Source organism: Malaclemys terrapin, chromosome 4, assembly GCF_027887155.1.
Source record: "Malaclemys terrapin pileata isolate rMalTer1 chromosome 4, rMalTer1.hap1, whole genome shotgun sequence".
NCBI classification, from domain to species: Eukaryota; Metazoa; Chordata; order Testudines; family Emydidae; genus Malaclemys; species Malaclemys terrapin.
In genome coordinates, this window is record NC_071508.1 from 25,352,178 (window position 1) to 25,366,907 (window position 14,730).

At 59.5% G+C, this 14,730-nt stretch overlaps 1 protein-coding gene across 5 annotated transcripts in view; it reads left to right on the top strand.

Annotated features, from left to right (window-relative positions):
- The window catches only part of PPFIA4 (PTPRF interacting protein alpha 4), a 200,136-nt gene that overhangs the window by 76,764 nt on the left and 108,642 nt on the right, over positions 1-14,730 (top strand). For all 5 annotated transcript variants that reach the window (XM_054028331.1, XM_054028334.1, XM_054028335.1 and 2 more), the window contains exon 2: positions 2,342-3,237. In XM_054028331.1, coding sequence (XP_053884306.1) covers positions 3,001-3,237 — 237 coding nt within the window. In that variant the 5' untranslated portion in view covers positions 2,342-3,000. The remainder of the gene's footprint in view (positions 1-2,341; positions 3,238-14,730) is intronic.

Below are 14,730 nucleotides of genomic sequence, written 5' to 3' on the forward strand. Positions count from 1 at the left end.
GCCAGGCAGTTCTGATGTCCCATTGATCTCTCTTGTGCAAAGGGGTCTGTTGGATGAAAGTAGCTGAGGCCCACTGTGCAGGACCAGGAGTGAGTGAAAATCCAGGCTTTTGGCTGTAACTGTATGTCTTGGGGTCCAGAGGGGAATTTACCCCATGTGCTGCATTACAGGACATTTTAGGTAACTTTATAGCAGCATTATAGGGGCTTTCTCTATGCTCTGAATCACCTCATCAGTGGTGCCAGGTCAGATATTTCTTGGGAGGAGGGGGTAAGTTCTGGTCTCTCCTCCACACACCCCCCCCCCCCGCAACCCTGGCAGGGACCCTGTCTCCACTCATCCCTTTCGAGAGTCTCCCCTCTTTTACCCACCCTGTGCACAAGCCCATGCTGCCAGGAATCAAGGTCTTACACCCCTGTGCGCCATGGGCCAGGAACAGATTTGCAGTGCGCTAGATCGCAGCATCTTTCGGCCTGGCTGCCCCTCTGGCAGGACAGAGGTGCGGCTGGACCAAATCTCAGGGTGAGCTCACAGTGTCACGCACAAATTTGGCCCGTCCGTCCCTTGGTGTGGATGGAGGGGCAACGGGTCAGATTTCAGTGGCGTTCTGACCAAGTGGCCCGAGCAACTCTCCGGACTGTTCCGGCAGCAGCTGGACAGATGTAGGACAGGACTGCTGCTTAACGGTGACCGGTCCACAGCCCCCTCGGCTCCACAGAACGTTGAGTAAATGCAGACACCTTGGGAGCAGGGGTGTTGGCCTTGCCCGGCACCACTGCAGCCAATCAGCAGGATCATGATCTGGATGGGCCGTTGGTCTGAGTTGGGATGACACACATGTCATCACCAGCTGGCAGCTCTGTCTCCTCTGCTGATTTCCTGGCACTGGCTCCAAGGGTCGCTAAGGAAGGAGCGGCTTTGCCCTCCTCATAGCCCTTTGTATGCTCAGGACCAGACTCTGATCTCACTCTCCTGGCAGTCCCATTGAAGCCAGTGGCAATGCTGTGGCTTTATTGCAGTCTGCGAGCCAGGAACCACCCCCGTGGTTTCAGAGCAGCGCATGGGGGGTGCATCAGAGAGAGGTGCAGAGAGTCCCTCTGCATCTGGGTTTTCAGAGAAGGGGGAGTTGGTTCTCACATTTGCAGATCCCGGGATCCCCAGGTGAGTGCCTGCCTCCAGCTCTCCCAGCTGGTGTACGGCTGGGGGAGGCACCTGCCCTGAGCAGGGCTGGAGATGCTGCTCGCCAAATCGCCCTTTGTGAATCATTGCTATATTTGGCCTGGCAGCCACGTGGCTGCAAGCCCCTGCCAGTGCATTCCTGCCAGCTGCTGGGAGAGGCAGGGGGAGGCAGGCAGGCGACAGGGAGAGAGTCCTGACAATCAGAGGAAATTATCCAGCTGATCACTGGGCCAGGAGCCCCGGCTTCCCAATGTCACCAAGCATGAGCACAGCCTGCTGTTGGAGCTAGAGACAACTGCATTGGAGCAGCTCCAATTCTGCAGCCCCTGGGAGAAAGCGGGCTCTGCCCAGAGCTCCAACTGACCTGGGGTAGTCCGGCCAGCACGCAGACACCGGCAAGGTACATGCTGCATCCTGAAGGTGGGGTCGGCAGCACCCTGCCTTCCAGCTCCTATCTGGGATCCATTTTCCTCTGCTGCACTTCATCTGAGGGAGAAATGGGGTAATATGGCCTGTTTCTCTGGGGAGATTTTCTCCCCTTCGTGGCCTGGTACCCTGGGGAGAGTCCCCCTTCCCCATAGCCTGGTACTTTAGGGACTCGTACGCAGGTGGGGCGTGTGTGTGTGACGGTCCCATGATGCCTGTGTGCATAGATTTGGTTTAGCACAATATTTACATCCCCCTGTATGTTTGTGAGTCCAGCCGCAGCTGGGAGCAGCTGGTAGGTGATGCTTCCCTGGGCCAGCGCAGGAGAGCATGGAGCCCCATGCCGCTGGCCTCCTGCAGGCCAGCAGGTTCCTGAGACCTGACCTACCCTACAAGGCCTGCACAGAGATCCCATTGCAGATAAGGATGCAGGCTAGGGACCTTGGAGGGAGGCTGCCAGAGGGTGGTTCACTAGCACCCGCTTGTGGAGGTGGAGAAGCTTAATGTACAGTGCCTGCTGTAATGGGGTCCTGATCTGGGACTGGGGCTCCTACGTGCTCCAGTACTATGAGTGAGAATCTAATTTGGCCCCCTGCTGTCTGGAGGGGCTGATGCTGCTCCTCGGTGCTGGCTGGATGTTTGTGAAGGGGCAGATCCCAGCCTATGGGGCAGGTAGGAGCCTGGGAAGCAGCGGCATGCAGGTGGGAAGTGTTTCACTGTGTCTCCTTTCCCGTAGGGCACAGACCTGGATCGCGAGCGCAGCTCCATGGGGCAGAGGCCTGGGGAGTATCTCTGCAAAGTGCATCGCTCGGCCTCCATTTATTCCAACTGACTGATTCTCGTTCACCATGTCCAGGCAGGTGAAACGTCCCCCAGCCCCTCCTAGTGCCGCTGGCTGTGCCGGGTCCCTGAAGGGGTGCGTACTGGCAGGGCACCGCTTTCCTCTCTGAGCCCATGGCTTTGCTGTGCTCTGGCACCCATGTGCTGCGTCAGATGGGATCCGCTCACCCGTGGGCTACGAAGTTGTCTGGGTGGCTGATTGGAATGAACCGCAGAGAGCCAGAGGCGGTCGTCTCTTCGGGGTCCTTATTGGTTTAAAGGACACCAGGTAGCCCCTGGAGCGGGGAACGCTGATCTCAGCAATGCAAGCTTCAGCTTAACCAATGACTCGGGGCTGGGAGGTGAGAGCGGGCATGTGGGAGCCTGCACCCTGTCCCAAGCTGCCTGTCTCTGACGATCACCGCAATGGGCTGCGGGCGGCTGTAGCGATGTGATCTGCTGTCCGGCAGATCTACAGCCTCAAGAGAGACCCCAAGGAGGTCATCAAAGCAAACCCCCAGGCGAGGCGTGTTGGCCTCGCTGGACACTGGCGCGTGGCTGAAACGGGCCACCACTATGATGTGCGAGGTGATGCCCACCATCAACGAGGGCGACCCCCTGGGGTCCCAACAGGGACCCGACTCGGAGACCAACTTCGAGCAGCTAATGGTGAACATGCTGGATGAGCGAGACAAGCTGCTGGAAACGCTACGGGAGACCCGGGAGACTCTGGCCTTGACCCAGAGTCGGTTACAGGAGACCGGGCATGAGCGAGACCAGCTGCAGAGGCAACTCAACTCTGCCCTCCCGCAGGTAAGGAGAGCGGCTCCGGAGCTCTGCCGGGACAAGAATGCCAGCGAGTGGATGGAGAGACAGGGCTGGGGACCTTGGCGGGGCTGTGGGAATAGGGTAGATGTCTCTGGGATTTCTCCAGGCTCCTTGCTAGCACTGCTTTACAGTGAGCATCCAGTCTAGCCCAGTTTGGGCTGCTGCAAACCGGACAGCCTGGTCTTAAAGCCACGATGGAGCCAGGAAATGCAGCTCTGCCAAGGGCACTTTGGGAAAGCAGGGCGAGGCCCACAGGGCAACATTCCCAGAAACGGCCTCTCATTCCGAGTGCCCTACTTTCGGCACCATGGGCCTGATGCTTCCGAAGTGCTGAGCACCTGCAGCTCCCATTGGCTGCAGTTGTAGTGATGGTGGCTCAGCACCCCGGCAAATCAAGGGTTAGGTGGGCGAGGTTGGGCACCCGGGAATCGAGGCCCCTTTTGGAAGTACTGGCCTTAACAGGGGTAAAGAGACGTCCCTGAAGGCGAAGGCCAGCTGCCCGCTCGTGGGGCTGTTCACGTTCATTATAACCATTCCTCAAACCCTCGCTTCCCGATCTGTAAGTTCCCCAGTGCAGGTCGCTCCCCACTGACGGCACCGGTGTCACCTGGAGACTCTGCAGGAGGAGAGGGCGGACTCTGCTGTCCCAGTCCCAACAGCTGGGTCCCAGCTTTGGGTCATGTACTCTTGAACCAGAGCTACTGAGGTTTGGAGAGCAAACATCAGTGTTCTCTTGCTCACAGCCTTTCTCATCCCGAGGAAGGATGGCCCAGTGGTTAGGGCACTGACTTGGGAGAACTGGGTTCAAATCCCTGCTCTGCCACAGACTCCTTGTGTGCCCTTGGTGAGTCCCTTAGTCTCTCTGGCTTTAGTTCCCATCTGTACCATGGGAATAATAGCCCTGCCTTCCACAGCGGGAGTGTGAGGGTAAAGATTGGGAGGTGATCAGATACTATTGTCATGGGCGTCCTAGAAGTGCCATTGATAGCTCCTCTGAACAGGGGTGTGTGGGGCACTGGGGCTGAGCGTCAGAGGCACATCACCCAGTCATGTTCTCAACACAGGGCAGCGAGGGGCGTAAGGGGCCAGCTGTGCTCACAAGCCCGGAGACTTGGCTGCCGTGACCCCCAGCTTTGCCCTCACCATTGGACCAGTGTGGCCACTAGCTGAGGGTTTAGCCCCTTGGCAGGTTTCCATGTTTTAATCAAATGCCCCAAACTGTGTGAAACCTTATGGGCTGGCGGGAACTGAGCACAGCCGGGGGCAGTCCAGTATTGCAGGCCTTTGTCACTCCCCCCTGTCCCCGCCAGCCTGCAGAGAAGCTGTGCCTACAGCACATTGCTGGAGCTGCTGGTACTGGTACCTGTCCCTTTCCAGCCGCAGAGCTCAAAGAGCCTTACAAAGCAGGTCAGGATCATTATGCCCTTTGTACGGAGGGGGAAACTGAGGCACAGTGCGGGGCAGTGACTTGTCCATGGTCACCCAGCTGGTCAGAGCCACAAATGGAACGGAAGTCTTCTGAGTCCCAGCCCAGTGCTCTATCCACTAGGCCACGCTGCCTCCATCATGTTGGGACCTGAGCACCTAATTCAAAGGGTTCTAACCAAATTCTTCCTGAGCCTTGGACAGATCAGACATCCTCCCTGGTGTCTCACTCAGTTCGTTAACACGGCTGGTTAAAAGGCAAGAGTCCCACCAAAACGCAGGTGTGGCAGGGAACGAAATACGGTTAGTGGATATTTTTGTAGGCCCCAAATATATATTTAATATCAATGCCCCGCTCTTTTATAGCCCTTTCTGTCCATAGTTATCAAAGTGCTTTACAAATCAGGTTGGTATCATTATCTCCATTGTGCAAGTGGGGAAACTGAGGCACAGAGCGGTGACGTGATTTGCTCAAGGCCACCCAGCAGGCCAGTGACTGAGTTGGGAATAGAACTCCGGATTCCCAGTCCAGTGCCCTCTCCTTATGACAGTATAGCAGCTGTTCTGCTGGACACAGCACACATACACTGCATAGGGAGGCTTCTTTTTCTAGGTAAAAGACATTGGCCATCTGCCACCAGATGACTTAAATCTTGGGGCATAATGAGGTGTGCGATGCAGTGAGTCCTGGCTGCAGATCCTGGGTTATAGAAATGAGAAGATCAAGTGAAATGTTAGCAGGAGAGAACAGTTGTTAATATGCAAGGTCTGAGGAGGAAGAAAATGAATCTTGTTCCTTGGCTGGCCCCTCACGCAGACTGCTGGTCTGGGTGGCGTTTGATGCTCCTGATGTCGGATGGTGTATTTGGCAGGGCTCGGGGTGGGGGTGGGGGGCTGGATGAGGAACCTGTCGCCCTTGACTGGAGATCTAACATATACTGGTTGACGTCTCAAGATGTTTAGGATAAACCTGAGAGGGTAATTTGAAGGGGCAATAGCCTGTGGAACCCAGGAGCACGCTTCCTGCCCTGGGAGCAGGACTGGACCCTGAGGCAGCGTGTTCCAACTCCAAAGCATGGCCCGTTGCAAAGCGGAGTAGATTTAAAGCGCACTAGGGAACTGCAGGTGCACAGCCGCGGGGTCCACACGGACACTTAGCTTGCAGTAGGCTAGTGTGGGGTAGATTCGCACCCCAGCTTGCTGCGAACTAAGCGTATGTGTAGCCAAGCCCATGGACTAACCTGCCCCTACACTCCTGGGAGGGAGGGAACAGCTGGTGGTGAAACTGAGGCACGGAGAACAATGTGGTTTGCCCACGGTGGCTGAATTGTCAGAGGTCTAACCCTGCTCTAACCACTAGACCCTTTGGCCTCTCCCCATTGACTCAGGAGGGCACTGTGTCTGCTGGAGCACAGGCACTGTGGCAGAATGGACAGCTGAGGTGAGCCAAGCTAATGATGTAATGACTGGATCTTTGCGGTGTCTGCCGTTCCCCCTGGCTTCAGGGGCAGCCCCTCTGGAAATTGGGGCATTAGATCCATGATTAGCCAGGTTAGAACATCCTGGGGCTCTTTCAGCTGGAAAGGCCGCTCCGCACCTGGGGAAACACTACCAGGGTATCTTCCACCTAACAGCACAACTAGGGCTTAGGTCCTGGGTGATTTCTTGGGAACACTAGGGGATTCCTGCCCCCAGCTGTCCTGGCTCTGCTGGGTTCCAGGTGTGTGTAAGTCCATACCTGGCTTCCAGATTATGGCTGTCCACCATGACAGGGCCCCAACAGCTTCTCCTCTTGGGCTCCTGCTCACTCGCTCCCCACCAGTGGCCCCCACAATTCTTCACTTCCTGGAAGAGGAAATGGGGACATGGTTCTTCTTATCGTCCTGTTCACCAATAGAACTCAAAGCGCTTTCTAAAGGAGGCCAGCATTATTATCCCTGTTGTACAGATGGGGAAACTGAGGCACGGAGGGGCAATGACTGACCTGAGGTCACCCAGTAGGCCTTCCTTCCATGGCCCTGCATTACCCGGGGTGGTGAATGAACACAAACCTTGCTCCCCTACCCCTGACCTCTCCACTTCCTGAACACATGCAATGGGGACACGTGGTTTATTTTTCTTTATTTCGGGCTGATCCTGAGACGTGACCTTAGTGGGAGCCGCAGGTGCTGAGCACCCCTCAGGATCAGACCCTGTGCGACTGAGAAACATGGACCGTGAAGCTGTCCCTCTGGCACCTGCATCTGTGTGGCGGTGTCTCCCTGACAGTGCATCAGGCCTGCTAGGCCTTGCCTGTGCTTTGTTGTAGATGGGTGTCTGGGGGGATGCCACGAGGTCCTGCAGTCCCATTGCGGAGTTCAGCCCTTTGCACGGGATGCCGTGCAATGTCCGTGGATCTATGGCTGTTCTGTTGAGTAAGAGACGGCCCCCCAGTAGTTCTCTCAGTTACCCTGGCATTCGGGTTGCTGGCGCTGAGCTCTGCCCTGGGCTCCTCGTGCCGGGAGAGTTGAATTTCAAATGCTGGAAAGCCAAGCGAGTGGAGTTCGGGGGATGCTTCCCACACAGCGCAGCCGTGCAATCTGAGCTCGGTTGCCATGCATGTGTTGCACAGCCCTCCCTGAACCAACCTGCACTATCGGAGCCCAGCCCAGCTCCCGCTCCTGTCTGTCCAGCCCAGAGGGCCTCACCGTGCCCTCTGCAGCACCACCAACCCTCGCCCGCTCTCTGCAGCACCAGCCGAGGCTGAGGGAGGGACTCCACCTGGGATTCTCTGGGGGACTCGTAGGTAGGGCTCAGAGTGGGTCGGTTCGGCTGCTGGGGTGGGTCACTTGTCAACAGCAGGGGGCGCTGTTATGAATGGTGTGGGGGTGTTAACCTCCCTTGTATCCTGTGGGGACCACAGCTCCAGGAAGCTGGGGATCCTGGCCTGCGGCCTCTCTGCTCCCTGGCTGGTCTCAGGGCTGTTCCCTGCCTGCTGCGGGGTTTCCGGGTGATTCTCTCTGCCCAGCCTGTCGCGGGGAGCCTCTGTCCTTCGGCGGCTGCACCTCACCCTCCCCTGATCTCCAGTGGGGAGCAGACCATGTTCTCCTTGGCCGGCCAGGGCATGGCTACAGGGGAGGTGCAGCCGGGGGCTGGAGCTGTGCTCTGCATCCGTCGGGAGTTGCTTAGGCTCTGCCTAGACACACTGAGAGTAGCCTCACCTCCCCTCCCATCCTAGAGCAGAGCAGGGGCCCTGGGCTTGACCTTCTCCAGCTACCGAGGGCTGTTCCTCTGTCACGCGAGACACAGAGCAGTGAAACTCAACCTTCTTTGGAGCACAGCCCTTCACGCTAGCTAACGGCTCTCTCCTGTCTGGTGGTTCGCACTGCCCCAGAGGTATCTGTCAGTGGACCATTGAGACACGGGGCCCTTGGCACGAGCTGGCATCTGGCCTGCCAGTGTCGCACCGTTAATCCCTCCTCACAGCCCCCTCGGGCCATGTAAACCTGGGAGGGGAGGAAGGTGTGGCAGATTCTCAGGCCGACACTATTTTAACCACTTGCTTAAACCAAGGTGGTCCTGAAGCAGCAAGGACCAGTTCATAGCCTGGAAAACTGCACCCCCCACACCTCAAACACGTCCAGCTCTGACTCCTGATCTCAGGGGGCCCATACTCCATCTCTCAGGCTGTTTGCCCTTAGGCATGGCTGGCATCTGCTCTAGCAGTGGGGGGGATGATGCTCATGGAAACGCCACGTATCTGTATCTGCGTTCTGGGCTATTGCAATAGGCGGCTAATGCCGGTAGGTGGTGCTGCAGTCTTGTCGAGATCCCGGAGGTGGCTGGCAGGCGCTGTGAAGGGGGTGTCTGGTTGAACCATTGCTCCACTGGTGATGGGCACTGGCCTGCAGTCAGCTGGAGTCTGAGCTGCTCAGTCAGTTTGTCTGATTCCTTTGCTGTCTGCTGAGGGGGGCTGCTTAACCCTCTCTGAGCTGGGCTCCCCTCACCTGCCGACCACGTCCCAGCTGGGCTACTGTTGCTCGTTATTATTTAATTTAAATGAATGGCGAGAAAGCTCCTGCTCAGAGCTCTTGGCAGCACAGCGGCTGATCTACACGTGCTTTGAGCTTTGCGCCAGATCAGCTGGCACCCTGGGCAGCGTGGCAGGCCGGCTCTGCCGGGAGGTGTCCGGGCAAAGGGCAGCACCAAGGGTTGGTTGTCGCGGGGCGTGTTGAGAACAGAGTGGCGGGTTGTCCTGGGATTCACCCTGTGCTCTGGCATAGCCGGAGTCCTGGGCAGTGTGGCAGTGATGGGCAGGCTTTGCCAGCATGGTGTGAGGGCGATATCGGGCTGTGCATGGGCCTTGGGGGGCATCATGGGACAGAGTAAGCCTGGTCTGGAGGACACGGCAGGCAGATGGGATTGGAACATGCCCCACGCAGCACGGTGAGCTGTATAGGACATGCTGCATCCCAGGGATGGGTGGGAGTTATTGGGATGGGGAGCCCCACAAACAAGCACTGTTGGCATGTGACCGGAGGGCACAGCTGGCAAGGGGTCCTGGGATGTACCTGGCACCTGGGTGCACAGTGGGCAGACAGTTCGCAGTCCGTGGGGAGCCTGGGCCGAGCTGGGACTTGTCACTTTCTAAATGTGGCCGGGTTTGAGTTCAGGTGTGTTCCCAGTGGGTGTTAATGGCCTGAGCTGGTCCTACTGAGCCGCCCAATGGAAGGTGAGCGCCGGGCCGTGGCGCTTGTTCAGCCGGCTTTATGCGCTGTCCAAACCACCCACAAACAGGCCAAGCCAGCCGTGCGCATGGCGGGTCTCAAAGCCCACGACCCTCGGCTTCCCTTCCCTTCCGCCGGGGGCCTGCTGCTAGCGTTGGCCAGGCCGGCACTGGGAGCTGCTGTGGTGAGCAGGGGCTGTGCATGCTCAGCGCTCCCAGCGTTCGGCCTGGACCTTGTGAGGCACAAGAGGGGTTTCCTGTCTGGGAAGCCCCAGGCGCTAAAAGCACCAGGGAGAGGCAGCAAGGCTGCTGAGTAGCTGTCTGGACACTGCTGGGCTTTGCAGAGTCACTAGCACTGGCTGGAGGGACGGCCCCTCCCCTGCAGGGATGTTTGGCTGGACCTTGCAGAGCCATGCCTGGGTCAGGGAGGAGTTTGCTCTCTGCTGTTCAGATCTCGGCCTCCAGCTCTGGCAGGGGGATCCTGCTCAGTGGCGTAGCCAGGTGGAGGGAACAGGGGGAGCGATGAGAAAAAAAGGCACCACCCGCTGCAGCGCTTCTAATCGTCTGGGTCTTCGGCGGCGGGACCGTCACTCGCTCCGTGGGGCTTCAGTGGCATTTCGGCGGCGGGTCCTTCAGTGCCGCCGAAGACACCCGGAGCTAGTGAAGGGCCCACCGCCGAAGACCTGGAGTGCCGCCCCATCAGTAAAAGCGCCGCCGGGTGAGTACAAGCGCCGCAGCGGGTGGCACCTTTTTTTGTGAGTGAGTTAAAAAGGCACCACCCGCTGCGGCGCTTTTACTGACGAGGCGGCGCTTTTACTGATGGGGCGGCGCTCCGGGTCTTCGGCGGCGGGCCCTTCACTAGCTCCAGGTGTCTTCGGCGGCACTGAAGGACCTGGTGGAGGGGTAGGCTTTGGCCCTGAGTCCACCTGTGCGGAGCCTCATGAGTCCTCTTCCACCAGTGCTCAGTGCATTGGGGAGAGTGGAGAGTGGGGCTTTGGTACCTTTTCCCACCCATTGGCCACAAGGTGTAGGGCAGGGAGAATGGGGTCTGAGAGCCCTGCATGGCCAGAACTCACCGATCAGCCAGGGAGCATGGGGGGGTTTGAGACATTTTGGCCCCTCACTGACTTTCTTCCAGCATCGGGACCCCTGACCCTCATGCTCCTCCCCCTCCTGGCCCTGAAATCCCGGCGCCAGGGATTTGGCTCAGTCTTGGCAAAGACTTTAGATCCTGGTGAGGCGACTTGGATGAACCTGGTGTGATAAAGCCGGGGCCATGCTGCCCCACAAGCTGGGCCGGGGCTGGAGGCTGGCAGCTGGCTCAGAGTGTGGGGGGCAGGGGCCTCTCACCCTTCAGTGGGCACGGCATGCCTGGAAGAAACAGAGGGAAATGCCTCTGGGGAAGGGCCCTGCTCCATGATACTGGACTGATCCTGGATCCCGCAGGAGCCTAACGCTTCATGCCAGGCTGGGGAGTGAGAGCTGGACTAGCTGATCACAGCCTCTGATTGCCTCCAGCAGACTGCCTGAGCTCCATGGTCCTTTGTGCCCTCACCCTGGCAAACCTCCAGCTGGCCTGTGGGACCCAGCCCAGACAGATGCCCACTAGGCTGCGTCCCCGTCCTCCGCTGAACAAAATGCTGCCCCCAACCGCTAGTGGGGTGATGCCCCATCACAGTCCTCCTGGGCTCCGTGCCCTCTCCCCCAGCTGGGCGAGGGGCTGCTGTGCCCATCCATGTGGGCAGCTGGAGCGAGAGCATCCCAGGTCACCCTGATGGCGAGGGCTGCCCGCCCCACAGGCTGCTGCAGCCGCTCCCGGATTAAGGGGCTGTGCGGATTTACTTGCCGTTCTTGCTCCAATTCCGATTCCTCCGTGTCTCTGCACAGGGAACATGCAAGCGAAGCAGAGCAAACTAGGTCACCGCAAAGGGCCTCTGTGCATCTGTGCGCTCCTCCGGGTTCGTCCGCTCAGTCCCCCCCGCTGCGGGCTCCCGCTCGTGGCTCCCCGTCCCAGCCATGGGGCTGGCTCCCTCCGACCCTGGGAAGGGGAACGATTAGTGCAGGCAGCAGATGGGGAATTTCTGCGAGCTCCAAATGCCTCCTCCTGCCGAGTGCGTTGCTGATCCTTTCCCAGCGCCCCAGCGCTCTGTCCCCTGTGCAGGCAGGCAGGCTCGACGCGAAGCAGCTCCCCAGCTGCCGTCGGCTCAGAGCGGTTCCTTGTGCCTGGACTTCCAGCGCCTTGGGTCTCGCTAACCTTCGCCCCCCGGGGGCTAGCGCCTGCTCTCCCCCAGGGTGGCAGAGCCGTGGATTTACAGCTCCAGTGGGAGATGATTCCCCGACATGAATGCAGGGAACAAATCCGTAACGATTCATCTACCCAATGGGACTAATTTCAGCATGTACATGTACCAGGTAAGCGGGGTTCCCCTCCCAGGAAAGTGCCACAATAGCTGCACTTCTGGAGTAGGGCACAAACGGGGCATCAGGCTCATCGATGGGCATCAGTTCTACTGGGTAAACCTGCCAATTTCCCCCTTTGTGCTCAGAGTTCCTTCTCTGCCAGGCTCCATGTCTGGAGGGGAGACAGGCCGTGAGAGAACCCCCCTCTTGGACCGTGCTGGGCACAGATGACACCTTCGCGAATGCCAGTATGGCTGGAGCCCCCGCCCCAGGGTCTCTGGCTGGGTTTGCAGCCCCTGTGCTGTTGCTGGCCGGGGAGCACCAGCCCCCAGGCCATTTCAGATACATTTGGAGAGGCCCTTGGCTTGTGACGTTTTCAGGGAAGGCCTTGGCTCTTGGTAGGTTTATGGTGGCCCTTGGCTGGTGCCATGTTCAGGGGGTGGCACCCTTGGCTGGCACTGCATTCAGATCAGGTGGACCCTTTGCTCTTGCTGCATTCAAGTGGGGGGCACCTGTGGCTCGGGTGCAGTCAGGTGAGGGGGAGGCTCTGTCCTGCACTGTGGGAGCCCTTGGCTCACAGAGGGGTCAGGTGGGGGTTGTCCATGGCTTGCCATGGGGGTGGCTCTGCCCTGCTCTGTGGTCAGGCGAGGATGAGGAGGGGCAGGCTGGCTGCTTGAATTGACCCGCAGGGCTGGGGGAGTCTGCGTTTGTGGGTGCTCATTGAAGGCCACGGCCAGGATGTTAGGCTGGGGGTTCCCAGGCAGAGCAAACCCCTAAGGCCCTTCCTAGTCAGTGGCCACGCGTGGCCCCTGGCTCTCCCCGGGGCCCACTGCTTCTCCACTCGTCTCTGGCGCTCTCTGCGGGTGGGCGTGCTGGGCCCATACAGCAGGATTGTGCTGGGAGTGGGAAATAAGGGGAATCCTCCCGCTAGGGAATATTGATCTGGGACCCGCCACCCCCCAGCAGCAGAGCTGAGGCAGGCAGCTAACAAGTCATGTCAGGAGAGTGCCATGGCTTCAGCAGGAGAGTCGGAGATGCCTACGTGCCCATGACCTGTTTGGCTGCTCTTATAACAGCAAGGGTCTGTGTGGCTGGCAGGAGACACGCTGCTGTCCTGAGCCAGAGCGGGGCAGCTGGGTTTTCTGTCTGCTCCTAGGTGTGCTCTGCGAGGAACGAGCAGCCTGTCTTCCCACGCAGGAATTCACGGCTCTGGGCATTCAGCCCTGCAGCTGGATTGCCTTGTTTGGGGCTGGGGACGGCCTCTTTAGGGAGTTTGTGTGTGTATAAGGTCAGGGAGTGTTCTCTGTCCATAGGGGGCGGGGCTGGGGTTGATGAGAGTATGCACCCCATGCAGACAGGGAGAGAGGGAGAGAGGGGCTGTGTAAGGAGGTGGGTGGGGGCTGTGTTGCAATCCCTTTCCATCTTGTCTATCTGCGCTACTGCGAGGTGTCTGAGATTGTCACTAATTGATTGGCCGCCCCTTGCTTCAGGGCCGGCGCCAGCACGAAGCTCCCAGATGCCACGTGTCGGAGCCCAGGCAGCGATCTCTGCCAAAGGGCCGCCCAAGCTTTGGAGTCATTCTCCTAATCCTCGCTGGCATGCTATGGCCCCCAAAAGGCCGAATTGCGGTGCTATTTCCCGGGGAGACTAAGCTGCCTTAATGCGTCTTACATGATTTATTTATTCCTGCGGGAGGGCAAAATGTGACTTAATCAGGCTGAAAACATGGGTTTCCAAGCTCTACCCTGGCCTGCCTTTCCGTGCCTTCCTGGGGTTAATGACTGAGCGCTGATGGCCGCCCCTCTCTGCTCCTGCAGGCTGCACCGCTCGCTTGCAGGCAAGATCCGTTCTCTGTGTGCTTTTGGAACGAGGCTCAGTGCATGTCACCCCCGCCCCTGCAGCAGTCTGCTCCCAAACCCCTTGGGTTCTGGCCCGAGGCGTCCCCTTTCCTGTGTCTGCAGACCCTTGCAGGCTGTCAGACTTGCTCTGGGCATGTGTCTGCAGCAGGGTCCCTCATGTACTAGCGGGCTCCTGGTTGAGCCCGTTTGCTGCATATATGTGCAGTGGGGCCTTCAGCTTCCTGCTGGAGCCTTCTCCCCACAAGCAGTGACATCTGGGCACAGCATGCGCTTGTAGGTCCTGCCTGATCTGAGCCTGCTCCCCCAGTCCTCTTTTTCCCAGACATGTCCGGCTTTTCGGCACTCAAACCCCCGTCCGGGGGGAATTGCCAAAAAGCCAAACATGTCCGGGAAAATGGCGGCTCTGCACCTCCCCTGACCCTTCGGCTCTGTTTAAGAGCCGAGCGCTACGGGCTTCGGGCAGCCCCCATACCTCCAGACCCTGCGCCGCCGGAGCCCGGGAGGGGAAGTGCCCGGCCGGGGGCGCAGGGTCCAGAGGCATGGGGGCTGCCCGAAGCCGGTAGCGCTGGGGCAGCTCGGCTCTTAAACAGAGCCGAAGAGTCAGGGGAGGAGCAGAGCCTCCGCGGCTCTGCTCCTCCTCTGACTCTTCGGCTCTGTTTAAGAGCCGGGCATGGGGGCTGCCCGAAGCTGGCTCTTAAACAGAGCCGGGCTGCCCGAGCGCTACCGGCTTCGGGCAGCCCCCATGCCTCCGGAGCCCGGGAGGGGAAGTGCCCGGCTGGGGGCGCAGGGTCCGGAGGCAAGGGGGCTGCCCGAAGCCCAAGCGCTACCGGCTTCACGGTTTGCCGGGCAGCCTCCAGACCCTGCGCCCCCGGCTGGGCGCTTCCCCTCCCGGGCTCCAGCTGCGCTGGGGACGCGCCGGCCGGGGGCGCAGGGTCTGGGGGCTGCCCGGCAAACCGTGAAGCTGGTAACGCTCGGGCAGCCCTTTCCCCGTGGCTGGGAGTGGGAGGGAGGAGGGGGCGGAGTTAGGGCGGGGAAGGGGCGGAGTTGGGGCGGGGCTGGGGTTGGGGAAATGGGTGGGGCCAGGGCCCG